Source organism: Parasteatoda tepidariorum, chromosome 7, assembly GCF_043381705.1.
Source record: "Parasteatoda tepidariorum isolate YZ-2023 chromosome 7, CAS_Ptep_4.0, whole genome shotgun sequence".
NCBI lineage: Eukaryota > Metazoa > Arthropoda > Arachnida > Araneae > Theridiidae > Parasteatoda > Parasteatoda tepidariorum.
Window position 1 is genome coordinate 32,311,422 of NC_092210.1, and position 20,898 is coordinate 32,332,319.

Sequence of the window (20,898 nt, forward strand, 5' to 3'; positions counted from 1 at the left end):
TGCAGAGAAAAAAATATAATTTATTACTTCATTTGGGAAAAAATCAATTTATTTACATTGTTTAATTTTAAAGGATTTATGTACCAGATTTACTACCCATGTAGGTCCATAAGAAAAATAAACGTAAATTTTTAGAAAAAAGGTATGTGATATCATAACCATATCGAAGAGAGTCTGTCACCATAACTATTGTATCTCCTTTCTAGATGGTTATGGTGAAATACGCCTATAATATTGGCAGAATGAATTTACCATTGAAATACTTGGTAATTTTTTAAAAAATATTTTACGTAATAATGATGAAATCGATTTTACTAGGTAAGATAGCCTTCTTATATTTTACGTAATTTTGACAAAGAAAGTTTACTATTTAAATTTGGTAAAAATGCTTCGGTGTATTTTACGTATTATTGAATTTATCATTTAAATTCCGGTAAGAACTTTTTTCATATATTTTATGTTGATGTATATTTTACCATTTAGATTTTAGTAATAAGTTTCTACATCTTATAAGTAATATTGAAAAAGCAACTTTACACTTTTGTTTTGGCAAAAATGCTTTCGTATTTACTAAATTTTTCTTAAAAAAAGTCTACCGTTTCAATTACGGCAAGAATATATTTTTCACCTAATTTTGACAAATCAAATTTACCATTTAGGTTTTGTAAAAACCTTTTTGTATTTGTTACGCCTTATTGACGAATCAAATTTACTATTTAAACTTCTGTAAGATATTTTTCATATATTTTACGTTTGTGTGTTTTAGATTTTGGTAAGAAAGCTCCCACATACAATACTTAATATTGACAATACGGCAAGAATACTTTCGTATATTTTACGAAATTTTAATAACAAAAATTTACCGTTTCAATTACAGTAAGAAAGCTTTTATATATTTTACGTTATATTATTACGTAACATTATATTATCCTTTCCCCGGTTGCCCCCTGACGGAGGCGGGACGGGGTTAAGCTTTGATATTATTATCATTACATAACGTTGTATTACTATACGTTGCATATATTATGCTATATTATATATTTTATGAATATTTACAGTTTCAGTTAGGGTAAGAAAACTTTTATATATTTTACGCTATGTTTACAAAATAAATTTATCATATTTATTTCGGTAGAAATGTTTCCATGCATTTTATAACAATATTGACAAAATGATTTCACCATTTAGATTCGATAAAAATGTTTTTCGATAATTTACGTATTATCAACGAAGCATATTGCCATTTGAATATTGTTAAAAAGCTTTCGTGTTTTCCCGTGTTTTGATGTAGATTTTACCATTTAGATTTTAGTTAGAAAGCTTCCATATATTGTACAGAATATTGACAAACGAAATTTACCACCTTATTTTTCTAAGAATATTTTTGTATATTTTACGTAATATTTACGACATGGTTTCCATCATTAGCTCATTATAAAACAAATAAAAGCAGTCATGTAATAAGTCATGAGCCTGAAAACATTCTGGTCAATTTGCATTTACACCAGTCCTGAAACTGTGAACAACTTTTTGCTTTGATGCAGTCAAAATTACCATGCAACATAACAGCTGATTATCACAAGCAAGGATTGACGCTAAAGTTTTTTTTTTATTTTAAATTTTGCTTCACTTTAAATTATGACTATTAATTAGCTAATGGATTCAATAACTGAATAACTTACCAACTAGTTGTGGACAGAGGCATTTCTGTGGTAAAGTGAAGAAAATGTTTATTACAGCTTTTTGTGCTGGTTTAGATGCTGTTATTTCATACATAGATATAGCTGCACCGCTTGTACACTGACCTGCGATAAAATAAACAAATTAATACTCTCCTTAAATGTTTAAAAAAACAAACCACATTTTTTTTAAAATTTATGACGTTTATGAGTTTGTTTAGGAGATGATTCCTATTAAAGTTAACTAATTTGTGGTTACTTATCATTTGAAAAGGAAGTAAACGTGAAATTATACTTTTTTCTTAAAACATTTCCATTTATTTTATTTTCATATTGTAAATTTGCTGAAGGGCATCAATCACATTAGGATCGTAAAAGTTAAAGAAATCTCGTCCATTAAATCTTTACTAATTAGCTCCACAATTATTTGTATGCATATTGAGTGTACAAGTTAAAGTGTGAAAGACTACAGAAAATAAATTATTGACAATGGAGACTAGAGAGCAATTTTTCTTTTGTTTTCTGTTGCATGAGATTTTTTAACAGGTAGGTATCTTACATCGCTGAATTCAAATCTGTAATGAGTTTCTCTCTCCAAGCCACAGCTCTTTTTTCTTAAATGACATTTTTAGTCTATTTTTTGTCAAAATGTACAAGTTTAAAAATGATATCTGAAACAGAGGGTCGAGTAAATGTTGCGACAAACTTTTGGGGGAGTTAAGGCATATCATCAGAATTTAAATTGCATAGGAATCCATGCACAGAAATATCATCATACGCCGCTAGAGGCACTTCTCTCTCTATTATGACTGTTTATTTGCATTTGAACAAGAAGTGTCCCTAGCCGCATACGATGACATTTTCGTGTATGAGTTTCTATGCAAATTAATCCTGATATTGCACCCTAACTTCCCTAGATGTTTGTTGTAAGATTTTTTGCCACCCTCTGTTATACGTAACGGTTTTAAATTTGTACATTTTGATCTTTGACAAAAAAAGTCATTTAAAGAAAAATCTGTAGCTTTAGCAGTAAAGCTAATTTCGAATTTGAAATCCCGGCACCAGAATTAGGGTTTATATGAATGCAACAAAAAACTAGTTCAAAAACTTGTTGACAAAACACTTGAATGCTACAACACTTCATTTCAATACATTATGCAATTTTGTAAAAAAGTGAACCGAAAGATAAACAATTTCCGTTTTGAGAAAATAGCAAAAGAATTAGCATTGCATTAAGAGCATTGAAACTACTAATATTTTATTATATTTATAACATTAGATTCAAAAATTGAACTTCGTTACATTAACCGATTCAGAAAATTGTTCTCTTTCGAATTGAGATGTAAAGAAGTTTTGGACAATTCAGCCATTACTTTTTGATCAGTGAATTAATCTTACATTTATGTTTTATTTGATTTTATTTCAGAATTATCAACAATGAATATACATACTTACCCTCCTTATCATTTTCAATTTTAGAAATTCGAACCAAGAAAACTGAAAAAGATTATTAAAAATAAATAGTGTTTGAACATTTCAATGTTTCGAAATTTAAAAAAATACATTCCTCAGGATTTATCGCAAAGATTAAACATTTGACTTTAATTGTTAATGATAGCATACATCTTAACTAACATGACTAATTTGGAAAACTTTCATTACATGAACAATAAACATTGCTAAGCAGTGCACGTAACGATTTTCTTCTTTTCTACAGCTCACACAAACTTACACAATTGAGACGCAAATATGCCACAAGGAAGGATGACACTTTCCAAGTATAGCTAATTTTTGCATATGGATAGACTGAATGTAAACAATAAAAAGCTTACTAAATCCCGAGAAAAATATTCCATCGTATATGTTTACGAGGTGATACGTAAACAGGCTTAATATTCTAGGAAGTTTTATTAATGTGATTTGTGTTTAAATTTATGCATAATTCTTTTTAACATTCATAAGAGTTTTCTGTAATTTATAAATTCTAAAAGGTGGTAAGTCCTAAGTAAATTTAGGAAAACTAATGTCACAAAATAAATTAAACGTAAGGTGTGTCATATTTTGAGTGTAATCTCCCATTTGGCTATATTTGTGTAAAATATCGCCGCTTGATATTTTTTTGGGTAATATCATAGCATGTTGGTAGAATTGTCTAAATTCGTTCTATACTAAAATTAAACAAATGAAACTAAAGTCAAAATGAAAGATCTCGTTACATTTTAAGCACTGCAAGTATATTAATATTGGATGACGCGCTTTTATAAATTGTGAGGCACAAAAATAAACCGGAAGTAGTAACCTAGAAGCTTTACGACCCCTTGTGCCACTTGCTGTTAGCTTTACACCGTTAACCAACCATAAACACTTGGATCATAGATCAAATGCCCACGCAATATTGATATTGAATAAAATAATAAGCCAATTCTAACTCATTATAAAAATAAATCATTTCAAAAATAAAGATTTTAACAAACTCGAATTTTTTTTTACTGCAGGCATTGGACTTTCGTTCTTAGCCTTGGAAGATGCAGGAAGTGTTGCTCATTTAACGTAACCCAGTGGGCACCTGCGAACCTAAGTCACGGTGGCGAGCAACATTACCCACGCCACACTGCCACAGATATCCGATAATAGGGTGGGCCACATTCTTACATCACACAACAGAGGACAACACACATAGAGAAACATCCATGCCCTGAGCGGGATTCGAACCAGCAACCGTTGGCTTCACAGTCAGGCACGCTGACCACTCGGCCACCTGGTCGTCTTTATTACGACGATATTTTACCTCAGCACTGTGGTCAGGTCGGTGCAAGCCGGATGCGGAATTCGTATATTGACCTGCCATCGCTAGGATTCAAACCCGGTTCGCCTCATTGGAAGGCGAACGCTCTATCCCCTGAGCCCTCGCGGCTCTATTCAAAAACTTAGGGATAAATTCTTTGCCGTTCATCCAAATTCAATTAACGTATGCAAGATATTGAAAACAAGATTATTCAAGTAATTGACAAAAAAAAAATGAAACCCAGAAGGCGTTTTCAAGTGGTCGGAAAAGAAATTGATAAGGTTTTTAATGTAAAATGTCTCCATAAGTAAGACTAAATAGGCAAAACATGGTAGACATGAAATGCTTTACATATTATCTCCAAGAAATTGTTTCCATAGGACGATTTATTTGCCAGACATTTGGGGTAATTTCCTTGTAAGAAAATCTGCGTTTATTTTTAATGCAATTTCTTAAATGAGACAACAGAAACTACAGATTTTCTTACAATAAAAAGGAACTATGCTTTGAAGTAACTATTATTTAAATTCTTATTCATATAATAATTGTTATTAGACCTGATATTTTAAAATAACTGTATGTTCGTTTCACCCAAATAAAAGGCCGCATCCTGATTTTTACTAGGAACTTGTAAATATATCTATTTTACAATACTTATGATAGAAAAATATCCAGCATATCAAATGCGGTGATAGACGAAAAACTATCATTGAATTATTTCTTTACTCGGGGTTAGAGTTTATCAAATTCCATCGGAGTGATTATTCTTTACTTATAAAGACGAGAGGAATGGTGATTACATGTAACATATTAAAGTTTAATCAGGTAGTTAAACTGGTTTTTAATGTTTTTCATACCACATCCCTCATTAGTTTTCAAATGAATTTAATAGTGTTTTTGATTCCTTAAATCAATTTGTTTAAAAATTAACTTGTGTGTCCTACCTTGTAAGCATTTCGACTTCATTTTTCAAAATGAATTTAACAATATATATTAAGTGTGGTGGTTACAGAACATCCTATATTACATATTTGTCTTAATGATTGCATTTTGTAATCTTTAAGACTGCGATCATGATAAAATAGTGTATAGCATTTACCTAACAAAGAATCGCAGTAGACATCTGGATTTTCAGTGATTGCAGCACTATTGCCACATATTGTGCATCCGGAATTTTCGACACAAGGCAAAGTAGGTACTGAACCCGTTTGAAGTCCATACTTTAGATCAACTTGTGCTGGAGGGGGTAGTGGTGGTTTTGTCACTGGTTGTACTGGCGGCACTAATGGAGGATTAGTGATAGGAGCTGGTAAAGGTGCAACAATTGGTGGAACTTTGGGAGGATATATTGGGGGATCTGGTGGAGGATAACTTGGAACTGGTGGAGGAGTTGGTGGAACTGATGGAGCATAAGTTGGTGGCACTGGTGGAGCATAAGTTGGTGGTATTGGTGGGGCATAAGTTGGTAAAACTGGTGGAGGATAAGCTGGTGGAACTGGTGGGGAGTACGTTGGTGATGGATTGAAAGAGCAAAGTGAAATACTTGAGTAACCGATAGGCAATATTATAGCAGATGCTGGTCCTATGGTAATAGTTGTACCACTGTATTCAGGTGCAAGTAAGATACCAAATCCCTGGCCTAAAAATTAAAAACACAGTTTGTATTTTTATTTAATATGCTAATAAATTTTAAGTAAATTTTAGTTTTATTTCTTTGCTCTAAAAATTAAACTTACTTATAGAAAATATGTTGCAATCACAGTCCGATGCAGCAAGAACAGTTAGAATTGTCCCCGGAAGCACCGCAGGATAAGGTGACAAATCTTGTATTACCTTAACTTTGGCATATTTGCAAGAACTTGCTAAATAGAATGAAATTCGTAGTTAGATGACCAGCTACATAAATTAAGTTTTCTGCTATTTTAGTAAAGCGGCTTTGTTGAAATAGCAGAATATCTCATTTCATTTCAATTGAAACAGTTTAATCATAAAGTTACTTATAGATATGGAAATTAAATCATCATATTAGTGTTAAAATGTTAACTATTTCCCACTCCACTATTAAAAATTTCTTGAAGAAAGGGTTAAATAATAATTTATTTAATTGTTATTTTACCGTATTCCAACAAAAAAGGTCTAATAATTATTTTAAAAAATATGCTTTTCCAACCGTTAACTGTGAGAAAAATAGTTTATTGACTGTTTTCACAGAATACGGTATAATAACTAGGATTTTATCAATGACAACTAGGTACGTAGCCAAAGAGAATCGAGCGCACGTTCTTCGAAAGCTGAATGCTAAGTGGATGCCTAATAACTCAGCAATATCATAGTAATAAGTGTGTGGTGAACACCAAGTGAAACAACTGAGTACAGAATTTAACCGAGAGGTCTAATCTATCAATCTCATAAACAAGGTGAAGGGGGTTCAAATCCTTACGTTGACACCACACTATTTTCTCTGTTCCTTCAACACATGAAGAACTTCCAGTGCTCTGTACTCTATGTTTCTAAATCTATGTTTAGTTAAGAGTGTTTATGAAGAAGTTGGTATTCATCATAGAGTGAGATCCGATATCTGGCAATTTTTCGAAACTCGTGCCATTCCCCAATGAAAATGGATTTTTAAATGTAAAATTATTTTCACGAGCATTACAAATTACGATAAACGCTACTCTACAAGTAAATTTTTCTAAGTGCATCAATAAATAAAGAATGTTATTCTATCTATAGAATTTGATCTCCTCTGCCAGTGTTTCCTGAGAAAAAGATAAAATGGATATTATAAATGCCATTTAAAAAACTCGAGTACACGCCTGAGAGTGTTTTTTATTTTAAAATGGGCGGTGGACTTTGCAACGCTGTTATTGATTTTTTTATTGTATTTTGCACCAATTATGATATAGAAAGACCAACTCCGAAATTAACCGCTCGAGAACCGTTAACCCAAATTAACCGGTCAATATAATTTCATGGCTCAAATTTGAGTTAATTTAATGCCACTAAAACTATTCCTGATATAAGTGTATTTGTTCTTCAAAAGTTAATGCTTTAGAAATATATCACCTCTATTTTTAAAACATAGGCCTTATTTTCTTACAACATTTTCTTAAAACACTTCTTAAAACATTTCTTATAACATAACGTAAACATAGACCATTAAGAAGTAGATTGATCAGTTTTATTAATATAAAATATGTTTTAAAAAAAATCGTAAGTAAGAATAAATTTAAAAATATCTAATGTTTTACCACTTTTATAAGGCCCTGATGTGTCCAAAGCTGGTGGTGAATCTGAAATAATTATCAAATCTACATTTTAGTCGGAAAAATATTTATTTTTAAACAGTTATTTACACATAGTAGCGAATTTTTTATGGAATTTTTAAACAGTTTTAAAAAGTTTTTGTAATTAGTTGTAATCGCATATCCAGTTTTATCATCTTTTCGAAAATGCTATTATAGTCCTTTTTAGTTAACAACTTAGCTGGGAAGAAAAACTCTAATTCCTATTCTCATTTGACATTAAATTTTTCACTGATAAGCATTACATTTACTTTGCATTTTTTAAAAATTATATTAAAACTGTTTTTATACCAAATAATACAAATTTAAAAATGTGGAAGAAAAGATTTTAAAGAAGACTAGAAAAGATTTATGATTAAAAAAGATTTATTAATTAAAAACTACCGATTTTTTTAAGAAAAATATTCTATTTAAAATATAAATTCCTGTACACTGTAATAAAACTTCAATTATCAATTAGGTTAATAATTTAAAGTAAGATATGCTTAACATAAAGAAATTCAAAAATATCCTTAAGAATAAAAAATAAAACATCTATTTACCTTTTATATTCAAGGAGACAATGTATGTAGCATAATAGTCCATATGTTTCTGATACACTACAAAGGAAGTACAAAAAGTATTCATGAAAAATTGGATTATAAATAAGACGCAATTATAGTAGTATTTCTTAAAAAATTAAAATAAAATTATTAGTCTTACTATAGCTGTTATTTATTAATCAGAAGAATTAATCAGTACAAAAAAAAGGTGCAAGAATTAATCAATACAAAAATCCAAAATTAAAAATAATTATTAATCCATCATTCATGGAAACTAAAATTTATTAAAAAAATTTTCAATGTCGAGATAATTATTTAGGGTGTTTAGAAATGCCCAACTTAAATTCATAATTTTAGAGTCCGAAATCGAAATCTGTATTGAATGAATATTTGAAGTCAGTCGCACATTAAAATTTAATTAAAAAAAAAAAAGAACGTGATGAAAATTAGAATCAATATTTTTTAAGAAAGACTGATTTATAAACGTCAAATTGCTTTGAAGGCCTTTATAATAACCATCACTCCTTCTTAATTTTTTCTGGAAAACAAATAGGTTTTAATATCTATAGAATACTGTTTTTGTTTTCCTCCGCATAAATATTAATTTTTGACTCCCAATTTATATACTTTTATTACTCATTTTTTTTGTCATGCATGCTAAAAATATACAAAGAGTGAAAGAGTTTAGACATAATTAAATATCTCGAGAATTATGCAACGGATCGAAAAAGTGAAAATAGACCCATTAAACATTTTTTAGAAACTATCCAATTATACCAAACTCGATTTTTCACTTGGGCAATTTTGCATCTTAAATATGATTTTTTTTTTATTGCGCATTCGGATTCTCTAAAGGAAAAAAAAAATCGATTTGATCTACATATTTATGCATTTTGCTTCACAGATGGCGCTGTAACCGAGAAAAAATAAATAGGGTACAAACTGTGGCTAATCTTAAGACTCATCAGATTGAAAACATAAATATAGACATGTTTATATCTTTTTTTTAATCAATTATTTAAATTTGTTTCGAAAAACAATGAGGAAACATTCTTATTGTTATTTAAATATTTAAAAATAAAAAAAGATAGGGTTTATCAAAACTCCCGTATTTCCAATGTAGTATGGGTAGCTGGGATGAAACACGCTTACTGTAAACAGAATTACTGTAAAATAAAATTAAAAAGGTATACCTAGTATATTTAAATACATTTAAAGTTCTAATTTAATAAATCTAATTAGATATTTAGATGTATTTAAATATACTTTAATAAAATATAACCTCTAAATAAGATATAATCTTTTTAAACAGTCAAGTAGAAGGAATTTATTATGTAATTTTATTTATAATTGCTTCCTCTACAATTGGTAGTTGTTCGCAAAAAATAATTTAAATTAATTTCACATTATAAAATACTTTCATGTAAAAAAACTACTGGTTAAGTATATTGTACACTGTTAGTTTTTTTTCCTGAGTAAGTTTTAAATTTTTAGTAATTCTGAATGTTTTTATCATGTTTTTCTCTTACACCTGTATCGATAATAAAATTAACTTTAGATTTGTATTATTTTTTTAGAAAAAATATGTATTTGTTTATAATTACTAACAACATTGAAAATATTACCAGTTATTTCTAAGGTTGGCGCACCAGGTTTTCCAGCTAGAAACAAAATTAAAGTTGTAAATCAATATAATTTTTATTTCAAAAAAATAATAAGAAAGTATGCAAAGAGCTAGTAAATTTACCAGCTAATTCCAACTTTTAATTCTATACCCTGTTAAATAAGAACGCAATTTAAAAACAAAATAGACATCAAGAGTTTCAAATCACGCTTTTCCTAATAATATTTCAATATTTGAAGTCTGAAATGGCATATTTAAAATATCAAATTAAAATATCGAAATCCAAATATTTATTCTGAAATTTAAAAGTAAACCTATTTCGAATTTAAAATGAATTAATAAATATTCCATGGTTAAATATTTGAAGAAATAAAATAAGTCTTAACCCAAGATTTTTTTTACAAAAATTAAATACCCTTAGTTAAAATCACTCTATTTTGCAAATAGTAACAAAACTGAATATTTGACTGAACGAAAAATAAATGAAAACATGCTAATTACAAAATAAAACATTTTAAAACCTGACGAAAATTCAAAAAGAAAGGCGAGATTAAAACAGACAGAGAGTTTACACAAAGACACTATCAATTTGTCAGATATTCTTGAAAGAGACGGAATTAAGAACTTTAAAACCAGTTTGATTGCTGGAAGAAAATTAAAGCTATTTATCTTCTATGTTTCCTCTCGCTTTCCTTGCTAATTATTTGACAGCTATTGATAAAGTTTTTTTTTCTCATTCAAATATCAGTTTTGCGATATCTACGTGCATTCCTTATTTACTAAGATTTCAAATACGTATGAAGGGAGGTAATTATTAAACACTCTTTGTATTTGTGTGTTTTTTTTAATCGAAACGAAATTGTATAACTTAGTGATAATTGATTTTTTAAAAGAATTAGAGAATATTCGTTTTAGCATTTTAATGTGTAATAATTTAATTCCTCCCCAATTACCGTTTTGGAAAATGACAAAATTACTTAAAAAAATCTATACCTCTTAGATGGGCAATAAGCATAAATTAAAGTTTATGTTGAAACGATATTGTTTTAGTTCGGCAAGTCTTTTTTTTTTTAACATGATCTTCATTTTCAGTCACTTAATTTAAACTTTGAAAACATGAATTTAGATTTATTAAATTGCGCTTATTTTATGAATAAAATAAGTGTTTTACTTACTCGAAGTTTCTAGTATTTCTACCACAAGTGCTGAAAAAAAAATAATAAACTTTTATTGAACAAAAAAAGTAAATCAATATATTACAGACATGATAATTTAAGTTTAGTACTCGCTCATACTGTAATATTATAGTATACGCGATTGGTTTCAAGAAAATCTCAGTTTCTCAATTGTGAAATTTTCAGTTTGACAAATCTCCTGTATACAAACTTTGTTTACATTGTTAATCGTTTTGAGATGCAGACGCAATCTCGTTAAGACATTATGGTCATATGGCTAAAAAAAAATTTCTTAAGGAATGTTTCTCAGGAATGTGGTCGGGATTGCAAAGTGTAAAATATGCTATTAATAAACTTCATTTTAATTTCACTCAGAAAATAATAGTATTAGTATTTTTCTAAGCTGAAACCTACAAGACCGTCGTCTAAACAAAATAAGGAATTATAGTGGTTGAATTTTAATAGATCTTTTTATTTTATTTTATATTTTATTTTATAACCATCGTTGAACACCCGACCCAATTTTTTGGGCTTACGACTACCCATGTTCAACATCATAGCCTTGCAATTTTGAACCCAATCCAGAAGACAAGGAAGCTTCTGGGAGAGAAATGTTGTCTTCGTTGATGACTTCTTGATGGAACTATTCCGCATTTGCGTTACGTGGAGAGGAAAACCACGAAAATTTCCCACGTCACGGGAGGAATTGTATACCACTGAGGATATTTTACGTCAGCACTGTGGTCGGTGCAAGCCGGATGCGGAATTCGTATCGACCAGTCATCACTGAGATTCGAATCCGGTCACCTCATTCGAAGGTGAACTTTTTATCCCCTGAGCAAACAACAGCTCTAATAATGGATCTTTGACAAAATCGTACCTACTCTGTTCCGTAATTGGCATTTTCAAGAAAATAATTTACATTTGGTCTGTTTTTGAGTCACAAAAGAAAGGCACTAAATTATTGTGAAACATTAGAATTTGATTTCCAACGGCGGCTTGAAGTCCACACATCTTTAAACTGATAAGTACGATCAGTTTGTATTCGAAGTATAGGCTATCGGTGCACAGTGCTGGTCTCATTGCCCCCATCATGCCTCTGCTCGCGAAATTGACGGGTCTTAATCTTTTTTTAAACATATTCTTCATACCTTTTTCTTTATTTTGTTTTAATTTAGGTCAAAATAAGTGAAACATATTATGTTTAACATTTCAATAATTTATGGTTATGAAATACAGCGTGAAACGCCGGCGTCTTTTTCTGCGTTAAAGGTTAATTTTCCAAATACGACTCACATTCAAACAATATTTTTTTCAAATTAGCACTTATTTTCTGTTTTTTAGATCTAAGAGAAACAGTTATTCATTGTTAATTTTTTTTTAATTTATGAAATCAATTATTGATAAATTTTTGAATATCACTGAATTTTTTTTCTTTTCAAAGTACTTTTTTTTGGATTTTAATTACTATTATAATTCCAATATATTTAGTGTATTATAATTCCCATAATTCAAAAATTCTTTAATAGCTATTAGACTGCTTTTCTTAAAATTAAAAAAATACCTACATATATTTTTGCTCGTAATTAGAGCTTTTGTAGAAATAATACACCGCTGTCCTTTCTGCGCCAAAGGGTAAATCTACATGATTTATACTTTTGAAAAATACCTTTATTTTTAATAATTTACTTAAAAAAGCATTATTCAAATTTAAAAGCATTTATTAAAAAAGCATTATTCAAATTTATTAACTTTAGTTTAAGCGAAACTAAAAGTTTTTTTTTAAATCTAAAAACAGATTAATGTACAAACAATTTAAGAAAATTTTTTAACTTTTATTTACTTTAAGAGTTTGATTTTCACTAGCTGCTCGAAAAGGAATCAGAATTTGGACTCACAAAAATTTGATAAAAATATAAAGAGACAAGTCAGATATTTTGCATCTTTTATTCAGCATAATGCTTATTCTGTTTTTAGCTAGTCGGAGAGTTGACGAAAATTCGATATACGTTAGTTTCTTTAAGGAAAAAGCTTTTTATAATTTCTATTAGGTAACGATTCAAACTTGCTTGTCTTCAGGTACAGAGCTGGAGCTCTGAGGATATTTTAGAGCTCTAATTAGTTAAATAGTGGTCGGTTTTTTGATATTGTCATAATTCTGTTTCATGGCGAAACGACAAATTGTGCTTGTAGCTGTCAGTGAACAATTGAAACCCATATTTCTAACACGCATAGAACTCCATTAAAGATTTGAGTGTTCTAACTTGAAATTTTCAAGATTTCACTCTCACAGCCTCGTAAAAAAATCTAGTAATAAAAAGTTAACTAATAAATTGTCATAAATAACACGCTGAAATTTTATAATTATTAAAATAACTAGACTAAACTAATACCCTAAGAAAAAAAAATGAGATTTAGGACTGTTACTTACCAAGTTTTTGATCGCATGGAATTTCAAAATATGGATAAAGAGGAGGATCAGGACATTTTTGGCATACAGGAGGATAGTCGCAGCTTAGTAGTTTCCCGGCCGGATAGGCAGGGACTTGATATTTATCCACGGATAAGATTGAATAAAATGGTTCTGTTGAATATTCACTGTAGCAATCCGGCAAAGAAAATGTTTCTTTCGGTAGAGGATAAAATCCGAATTGGTTTGTCAGCTGAATTGCTCCATTCAAGTAAAGAGACTTCTTTGAGAGAAGGACAGCATATGTCGGACCTGAAATTCAATATCAATTTTAAATACAAATAAAGATTACATTTTTTAAAATTTAGATAAGATTTAAAATATTTGCGAGGCTAGTTTTTAATTTTTTAAAACATTTATATAGTCATTTAGGAGAAGTATAGTATAGTCGGAAAGTAATGAGTAATAAGTAGTCGCAAAGCAATCGGAATTTTGTTTAACAACAAATTTTATTTGAGTACCATATGAAGATACATACTGCTTGTAGCCGTCAAGGAACGAAACTTGTATTGCCATTCAGTACAGGACAAAATCAGCAGTTACTACTGGCCACAGGGTGACTAAATATATGTTGTTGCTCCTAATGACTTTGGACAAGCCAAAGAAGCCTTTACGAATTAAGTCAGGAAGTTGCGCCATTCGTTTGACAAGAAAGTACCGCAAGGGTGAAAGTACGTCGTAGCTCAAAACATTTCTTGTAGATAGAAGCAACGTTAATTTGTAAGGCCACTTCCACAATTTTGACATAGATCTGAAAGGACCTATTCTATAGATTTTACGAACACGTATATCGCATTTACGCACGTGTACCGCATTTATAGTTCGGTTCTCTAACCCCTGGACTACCACGACCCGACTAACTATAACAAATGGTGATAAAAAAGTTGCCTTTTGATACTCAACTGCCATTTGACACTTGATAGTCCCTTTTTTCCTTCATAAAAGTACTCCATTTATATTTTATTATTATTTTTTAAATAAATATGTAATCATTATGAATATTTTAAAATAATCTGATACTTATCGCACGCTTGTTTATTCAGAAATGAACCTTGTATCGTTTACCGTATTTTGAGAAATGCTTTTCGCTATTAACACTTTGTTAATCGGTAATTTTACACACAGAAACTATGTTATGTCTCTTGGTATAATTTTATAATTGAAAATTTAAAAATATATGGAGTAAAACATTCAAAAAATTGATTTCATGCCCAAACGTTGTCGACCGATGAGTATTTAACTCAATATTTCAAGTGAAATGACGAGTTATCAGTCAGCAATGTTTGGCATGAAAAGACGAGTTAACTCGTCACGGTTAACAACGTGTTAATATCAATAGCTTCTAAGGCTCATTAGAATTTTAAATTTTGAAAAAAGTGGCCAGTATATTAAAAAAAGATCACTGTTCAAAATGCAAATTCGCTCCCCTTTGCCTAGCCAAGTAACAAATTTCTTAATTTTGTCTTGTAAAATCCAGTACTTAGCTCTAGCTCTGTTGTGAACACTCTAACTAATCCTTAGCGGACAGAAATTTGATTAACGATAAATTTCTCAGGTCAATAATATTGGTTATATATTCCATCCGCAGTGGCCTTGATTATATAGAAACTTGTGTTGTCATCAAACACAGAGCTTCTATAAAGTTTTGAGAACTATAGCTAGCCGGAATTGATTGACGAAATTTTCTATGCTTCGAATGTGGCGATAACGTCTACTTGTAGTGGTCAAGAAAAGATTAAAGCTTTTAAAGTCATCAGCAAAACAGCTCCAGGTAAGATTTAAGTACTCTATTTAGTGTAAGTGCAAAGTTATAAGAATTTTGATTGACGATGAATTCTTCTTCTAAATACCAAACAATGATTTAATATTGTATTATATTTCCAGTCGAAACTCTAGTACTCTACCTAGTCAAAGGAGATTGAAATTTCAGTTGCAAATTTCGCACTTTCATAGACACGAAAGGGCGTTAATAAAAACGCTATAATTAAGGATCTTTAAACAATTTAATTAAAAAGCTAGTTTTGTTAATAAAAAGTGGTGAAAAATTACAAACTTTGTAAAAATACCGGGCAGTCAGGACAAAGAGCAGGCACATAAACGTCGAAGTCTAAACTTAATTTCTTAGGCTCATTTCCTCTGGTAACATCATATAAGGCTCTAACTGTGTCCTTAAAACACAACTGATTCGCAACAGCATCTGAAAAATAGTTTAAAAATTGCTTTTACTTAATTAAAGGTTTCGATTAAAAAAGAAGTTAGTTCGGTTTTCTCATTTTGTCTATTTACTATTTACCAAATGTCTATTTTTTTACACCAATTGAACCTAACATCCGTTTCATTAAACATTTCAGTTATTGTTCAATTCAACAAGGACGAGTAGTAAAGATCAAAAAGGGGAGTTTTAAAACAGCAAACAAATTAATAGAAATCAAACCGTTTCCTTCTTGAAACTATCTCTTTGTGCGCAATTTTTTGTTTCTCTCGGAAAAAACAATTTTTAAAAAGCAGAATATGATTGTGATCCACGATAATTGATTATGATCCACAAAATATGAAGAATTTAAAACAACTCTTAGAAACCAATGAAATATAGCTATTAAAAATTAATGCCTTTATTTTGCATGTCCCCCATTGTTAAGTTAAAGATAGTTCCTATGTACTTCCTTCTTACAATTGAACTCTCAAATTTTGATTCATCCGAACCATAATAGCCTAAGTTTCAACTGACTTAAAAAATTTTATCTTTGAACTATTCTTTTAACCAACCTTAATCACTTACGTAATTGTTGAAACTTGCAAATGGAGCATGCGAAAACGCAAATCAATATTTAGGGTTGTACAACCTGCGGCCCACCGACTACTAAAGTGCTGACCGAGGGAGCTTCTAAACAAGATAAAAAATTTAAAAAAATTGTTGTAAATTTTTAATTGCACTTTTAAATCATCACTTTTTGACACGCTCTATTTTTCTCAAATTCTATAGTAAATAAATGTATGTTTAACGCGCTTTCTTCAAACCGATATTATCTTAAATCTAAATGTGTTATTTTTAATCCAAAATGGTTTTTTGGGCTGTTATATTAGCTTTTCAATATGATTTTGAAAATCCCGAATTTTTATTACGGCAGGAGAGTTCCAAATCGCCCATTTTCGATATAAAATGGAATTTTTCTTCTTTAAAAAAAAAAAAAGAAATATTTATTTTTTATTTTTGAATGAAATCCAATAATTAAACGTTTTTAATTTTCTACAAATATATTACTAAGTTTATTGACTTTAAAAAAATTAGAACACTAATGTTTAAATAATTCTATATTTGCCGTCAACATGTCTAAATACATGTGTGGCCCTTCGTTAGTCAACCTGATGTGCAAGTGGCCCTTCACTCAAAGGTTGTGCACCCCTACATGTTATGATAACAATACAAAAATCGAAAATTAGTAAGAAAAGTACGAAGCATTGAGTAGCATCAATATTTTGTTTCCATGGTATCGGTGCTTTTATCGATTATTTGTTTTTATACTATATCACTATTTATATATATATACCTTTCGTTGACTTACTTTGCTTAGAAATTACATCAAATGGCGTGTAAGATGACACTAAAAGTAAAGGAAAACATTATTTTACAAAATAAACATAGATGTATAATAAATACTAATAACACAAAGTAGCGAAGATTAATTTTAAAAATTAACGTGAGTTTTTAAAACAAAATACGACTAAATACACTGTGAAAACAAAAAGGTGTTAATATTAAAAAATATAAGCTATTACCTGTCACATCCAATCCAGGGTTATATACACCAGCTGAAAAATTTATTACAAATAAGTAAACTAATGCAATAAAAGTGCAAAAATAAGTTAATAATTTAAAAAGTATAATAATTACAAATATAAGTAATATAATAAATCGACAAAATAATATATTGAAATCAAATTAATTATACAGGTTTTCTGTAATCGCAGTCCTTAATGTGCATTTTTAGAATCCTTGCCAACATGAAAATAAAAAGAAATCGAAATAATATCTTTAAAAACCGCGTTTTTGTAGTGGAGAATAATAATTAAAAACCAAAAAATTTGAAAAACGAAAAACGTGGGGCGCATGAAATACATAACAGTATGTGTGCTCATGAGAATGTGTGTATGTATATCTGTAATTCTATCTGAATGTGGATGTGTATGTGGAATATGTTTGCGCATATGCATGCGCATGTGGATGCGGTTGTGCATGTGTATGAATAAGAAAATATGCATATGTATGTGTATATGTACTGTTATGTATTTCATGCTCCCCACGTTTTTCGTTTTTCAAATTTTTGTTTTTTAATTATTATTCTCCACTACAAAAACGTGGTTTTAAAAAATATTATTTTAATTTTGATTTTTTTTGTACTCACTTCCAAAATCTCAATTTTTTCACTCACTGTACACAAAAATTTTCAATTGACACGTGACACTAATTTGAAATAATCGAATCGACAACAAAAGACAATCGCGAAAATATTAATTTTTCTTTAATTTTAATTTTATTTTACTTTGTGTGTCTTTTTTCTCTTCATTTTCATGCATTGTCATCCGATTCTGAACTATGTGCCAAATTTAAGTCTGTAGCTAGTCGGGAGGTAAGTTTAAAATCGATTACAAAATTCTACCCGAACAGACATACACGAAGGCAAATTGATATAAACGTGGTAAAAAGAGTATTAAATTAGTATTCATCCAATAGAAAAAACAACAACAAAAAATTAAAATCTGCAGAACACCATTTTGTAGAAAGCAGGATGAAAAGCATGAAATCCAGGCTGATCGCCTGATAAAATTTGGTGGTGTTTATTACTATCGCTTTCTAACTTCTTTCTGTTTTATCCTGCAATCAAACATGTCCTGATATTTAAATATTCGCTTTCCTCAGTAGTTATTTGTTGAAGCCAAAAAATAAATAAAATGACGCTAAAACTTCATTTAACTCATTTTAGAAAAGGATTTTAAAACAATAAAATAAGTTTTTTTTTTATAAAACATCGTATATAGAAAAAAAGATGTTTTCTTAAAATTTGTCAAAAAAAATTTGTTAAATTACAAGTACCTTCTTTTTTAACTAGAGGAAGTTAACTTAAACTTAGAGAAGCCATAAGCGTTTGAATACAGAGTCATGAAAATTATTATTTACTATACAAATAAATTCGAGCCACGATGGCTCAGTGGTTAATGCACTAAACTGTCATAGAAAAGTGTGGTTCGATCCCCAATCGCAGCTTGTAAAGCCCACCCAGCATTAAATCGATAGGTATAATGTTGACGTCATTGCCACACACATGCTGTTGGTCACGAAACTGGAATTGCTTAACCTCCATGATACCCCTGGCCCACAACGGGCTGTAGCGGGAATGCTTCATTTCTATAAGAAAAAATTATAATTACTTTCAAGATTTAGGAAAATTAGCCTTTCTTTTATGTGTTAAGATTACTTATATAGCATCTTCCGATTAACATTGAACAATTAAGTGGTAATTCAATAATTTGTTTTAAATAAATTTTAGACTAATTCATGTTCCAATTATTATCTCATTTTAGTTCGAAAGAATTACAAAATAAAATCTTCATTTAAAGTAAAATGATTATTTTTATTTGTTATTTTTTCGCTAATTTTTTTATTTATTTATTCTGTAATAATGCTTCATTTTGATAAGAGTTCTTTTCCAAACTTATTATTAACTACCGTAACTCTTGAAAGTGGTAACTTTCAAAAATCATCATTAAAATCAAGCATAAACAATTTTAGACGTAATAGATATGAATTATAGATATTATAACTATAGATTTTATAATAAATCTGAATTTCTTCAAATTCTCCTCAAAGCCGCACGGAAAATACGATTGAACTAGATATAGGGAAGGGAGCGGTGAGTCCCCGTAAAAAAAAAAATTTTTTTTTTGGAAAAGTAAGGTGCTTTTTTTGATATTTGATATACTTTTTCCTCAATTTCTTCAAATTCTCCTCAAAGCCGTTCGGAAAATACGATTGAACTAGATATAGGGAAGGGAGCGGTGAGTCTCCGTAAAAAAAAATTTTTTTTTGGAAAAGTAAGGTGCTTTTTTTGATATTTGATATACTTTTTCTTCAATTTCTTCAAATTATAATCGATATAAATTATAGATTTTGTGATCAATAATATTGTGGAAAAGAGATGAAAGTTAAAGGAGTCATATTCATTCATTACAGATCATTTTAAAATTAAACAATGACTATACTTTTATGTTCAGAAATTTAAAAAATATACTTACGTTGGATATTTATATGATGTGGACCAAGTGGTTTGAAAGCTAGTTGCATCGTATCTAAACAAACAATTTGCTAAAATTAGATTTATATTATATATTTATATTCCAATTTCAACAATTTTATTAAAATAAAATGCAGCCAATTAATTAGAAATTTATAAAATGTATTATTAAAAAAGGTAAATGATAAGTCGCGAAATAAAAATGATTATTAATTTAATTTATATGATATAGACCAAATTGTTTGATAGATTGTTGCATCGTATCTAAACAAGCTATTTTCTGTAATTAGATTTCTATTTGATATTTAGATTCCAACTTCAATGATTTTAATAAAATAAAATGCAACTAATTAATATGAAATTTAAAATGCATTATTAAAAAAAAGTAAATGATCAGTAGAAAATAAAAATAATTATCATCATAAATATCACCAAAAGCAATTTTTTTCGATGAAAATATATTCAGCTTAAAAGTATTTTCCAAACAGAAAGCCATGTTAAACTACAGTTAAAAAAGAACATAAAGTTTAAAACCAACCTACACTTAACATTCAAAAATTGATAAGTAGGTTTCAATGGAAAGCGTTTCAATGAAAAAAATGAAACAAAAATAGGTTCCAAAATTTTAATTAATCACTTAATGAATAAAGAAATTGCATTATGTTTAGATGGTGTATGTAGAATCCTTTTTCAGTCAGATGGACATAATTAATTCATAAACTATTTACGTACCTTCGTATTCCTTGTATGTAGCGTAGTTTAGGCCGATTGCAACAAGAATTGCTGAAAAAAATGATGAATCAAATTAGGTTCTGCGCATTGACTTAAATTAGTGGTAAATGTACAGTCCGCAAAAAAAAAAAACGAATCACCCTGAATAACTTTCGTTCTAATGATCGGATTTTCACGAACTAAGTGTCAATCTTAATGGTTCCTGGGGGTGACCTCAAATATGCTAATTAATTAGTGCTAACTATTAATTAAGTTACGAAATCAGACACAAAAACGTACTTTCTCTGAATAAACAT

The 20,898-nt window shown here is 29.3% G+C and overlaps 1 protein-coding gene across 2 annotated transcripts in view; it reads right to left on the bottom strand.

Annotated features, from left to right (window-relative positions):
* Window positions 1-20,898, bottom strand: part of LOC107446702 (uncharacterized) — a 62,967-nt gene that overhangs the window by 10,765 nt on the left and 31,304 nt on the right. For both annotated transcript variants that reach the window (XM_016061417.3, XM_016061416.3), the window contains exons 15-28: window positions 20,603-20,653; window positions 19,872-19,925; window positions 17,358-17,390; window positions 17,144-17,182; window positions 15,634-15,777; window positions 13,542-13,832; window positions 11,111-11,140; window positions 9,937-9,972; window positions 8,312-8,368; window positions 7,716-7,757; window positions 6,201-6,326; window positions 5,564-6,103; window positions 3,135-3,176; window positions 1,683-1,805 (exon numbers count right to left, since the gene is read on the bottom strand). In XM_016061417.3, the coding sequence (XP_015916903.1) occupies window positions 1,683-1,805; window positions 3,135-3,176; window positions 5,564-6,103; window positions 6,201-6,326; window positions 7,716-7,757; window positions 8,312-8,368; window positions 9,937-9,972; window positions 11,111-11,140; window positions 13,542-13,832; window positions 15,634-15,777; window positions 17,144-17,182; window positions 17,358-17,390; window positions 19,872-19,925; window positions 20,603-20,653 (1,608 nt within the window). The remainder of the gene's footprint in view (window positions 1-1,682; window positions 1,806-3,134; window positions 3,177-5,563; window positions 6,104-6,200; window positions 6,327-7,715; window positions 7,758-8,311; window positions 8,369-9,936; window positions 9,973-11,110; window positions 11,141-13,541; window positions 13,833-15,633; window positions 15,778-17,143; window positions 17,183-17,357; window positions 17,391-19,871; window positions 19,926-20,602; window positions 20,654-20,898) is intronic.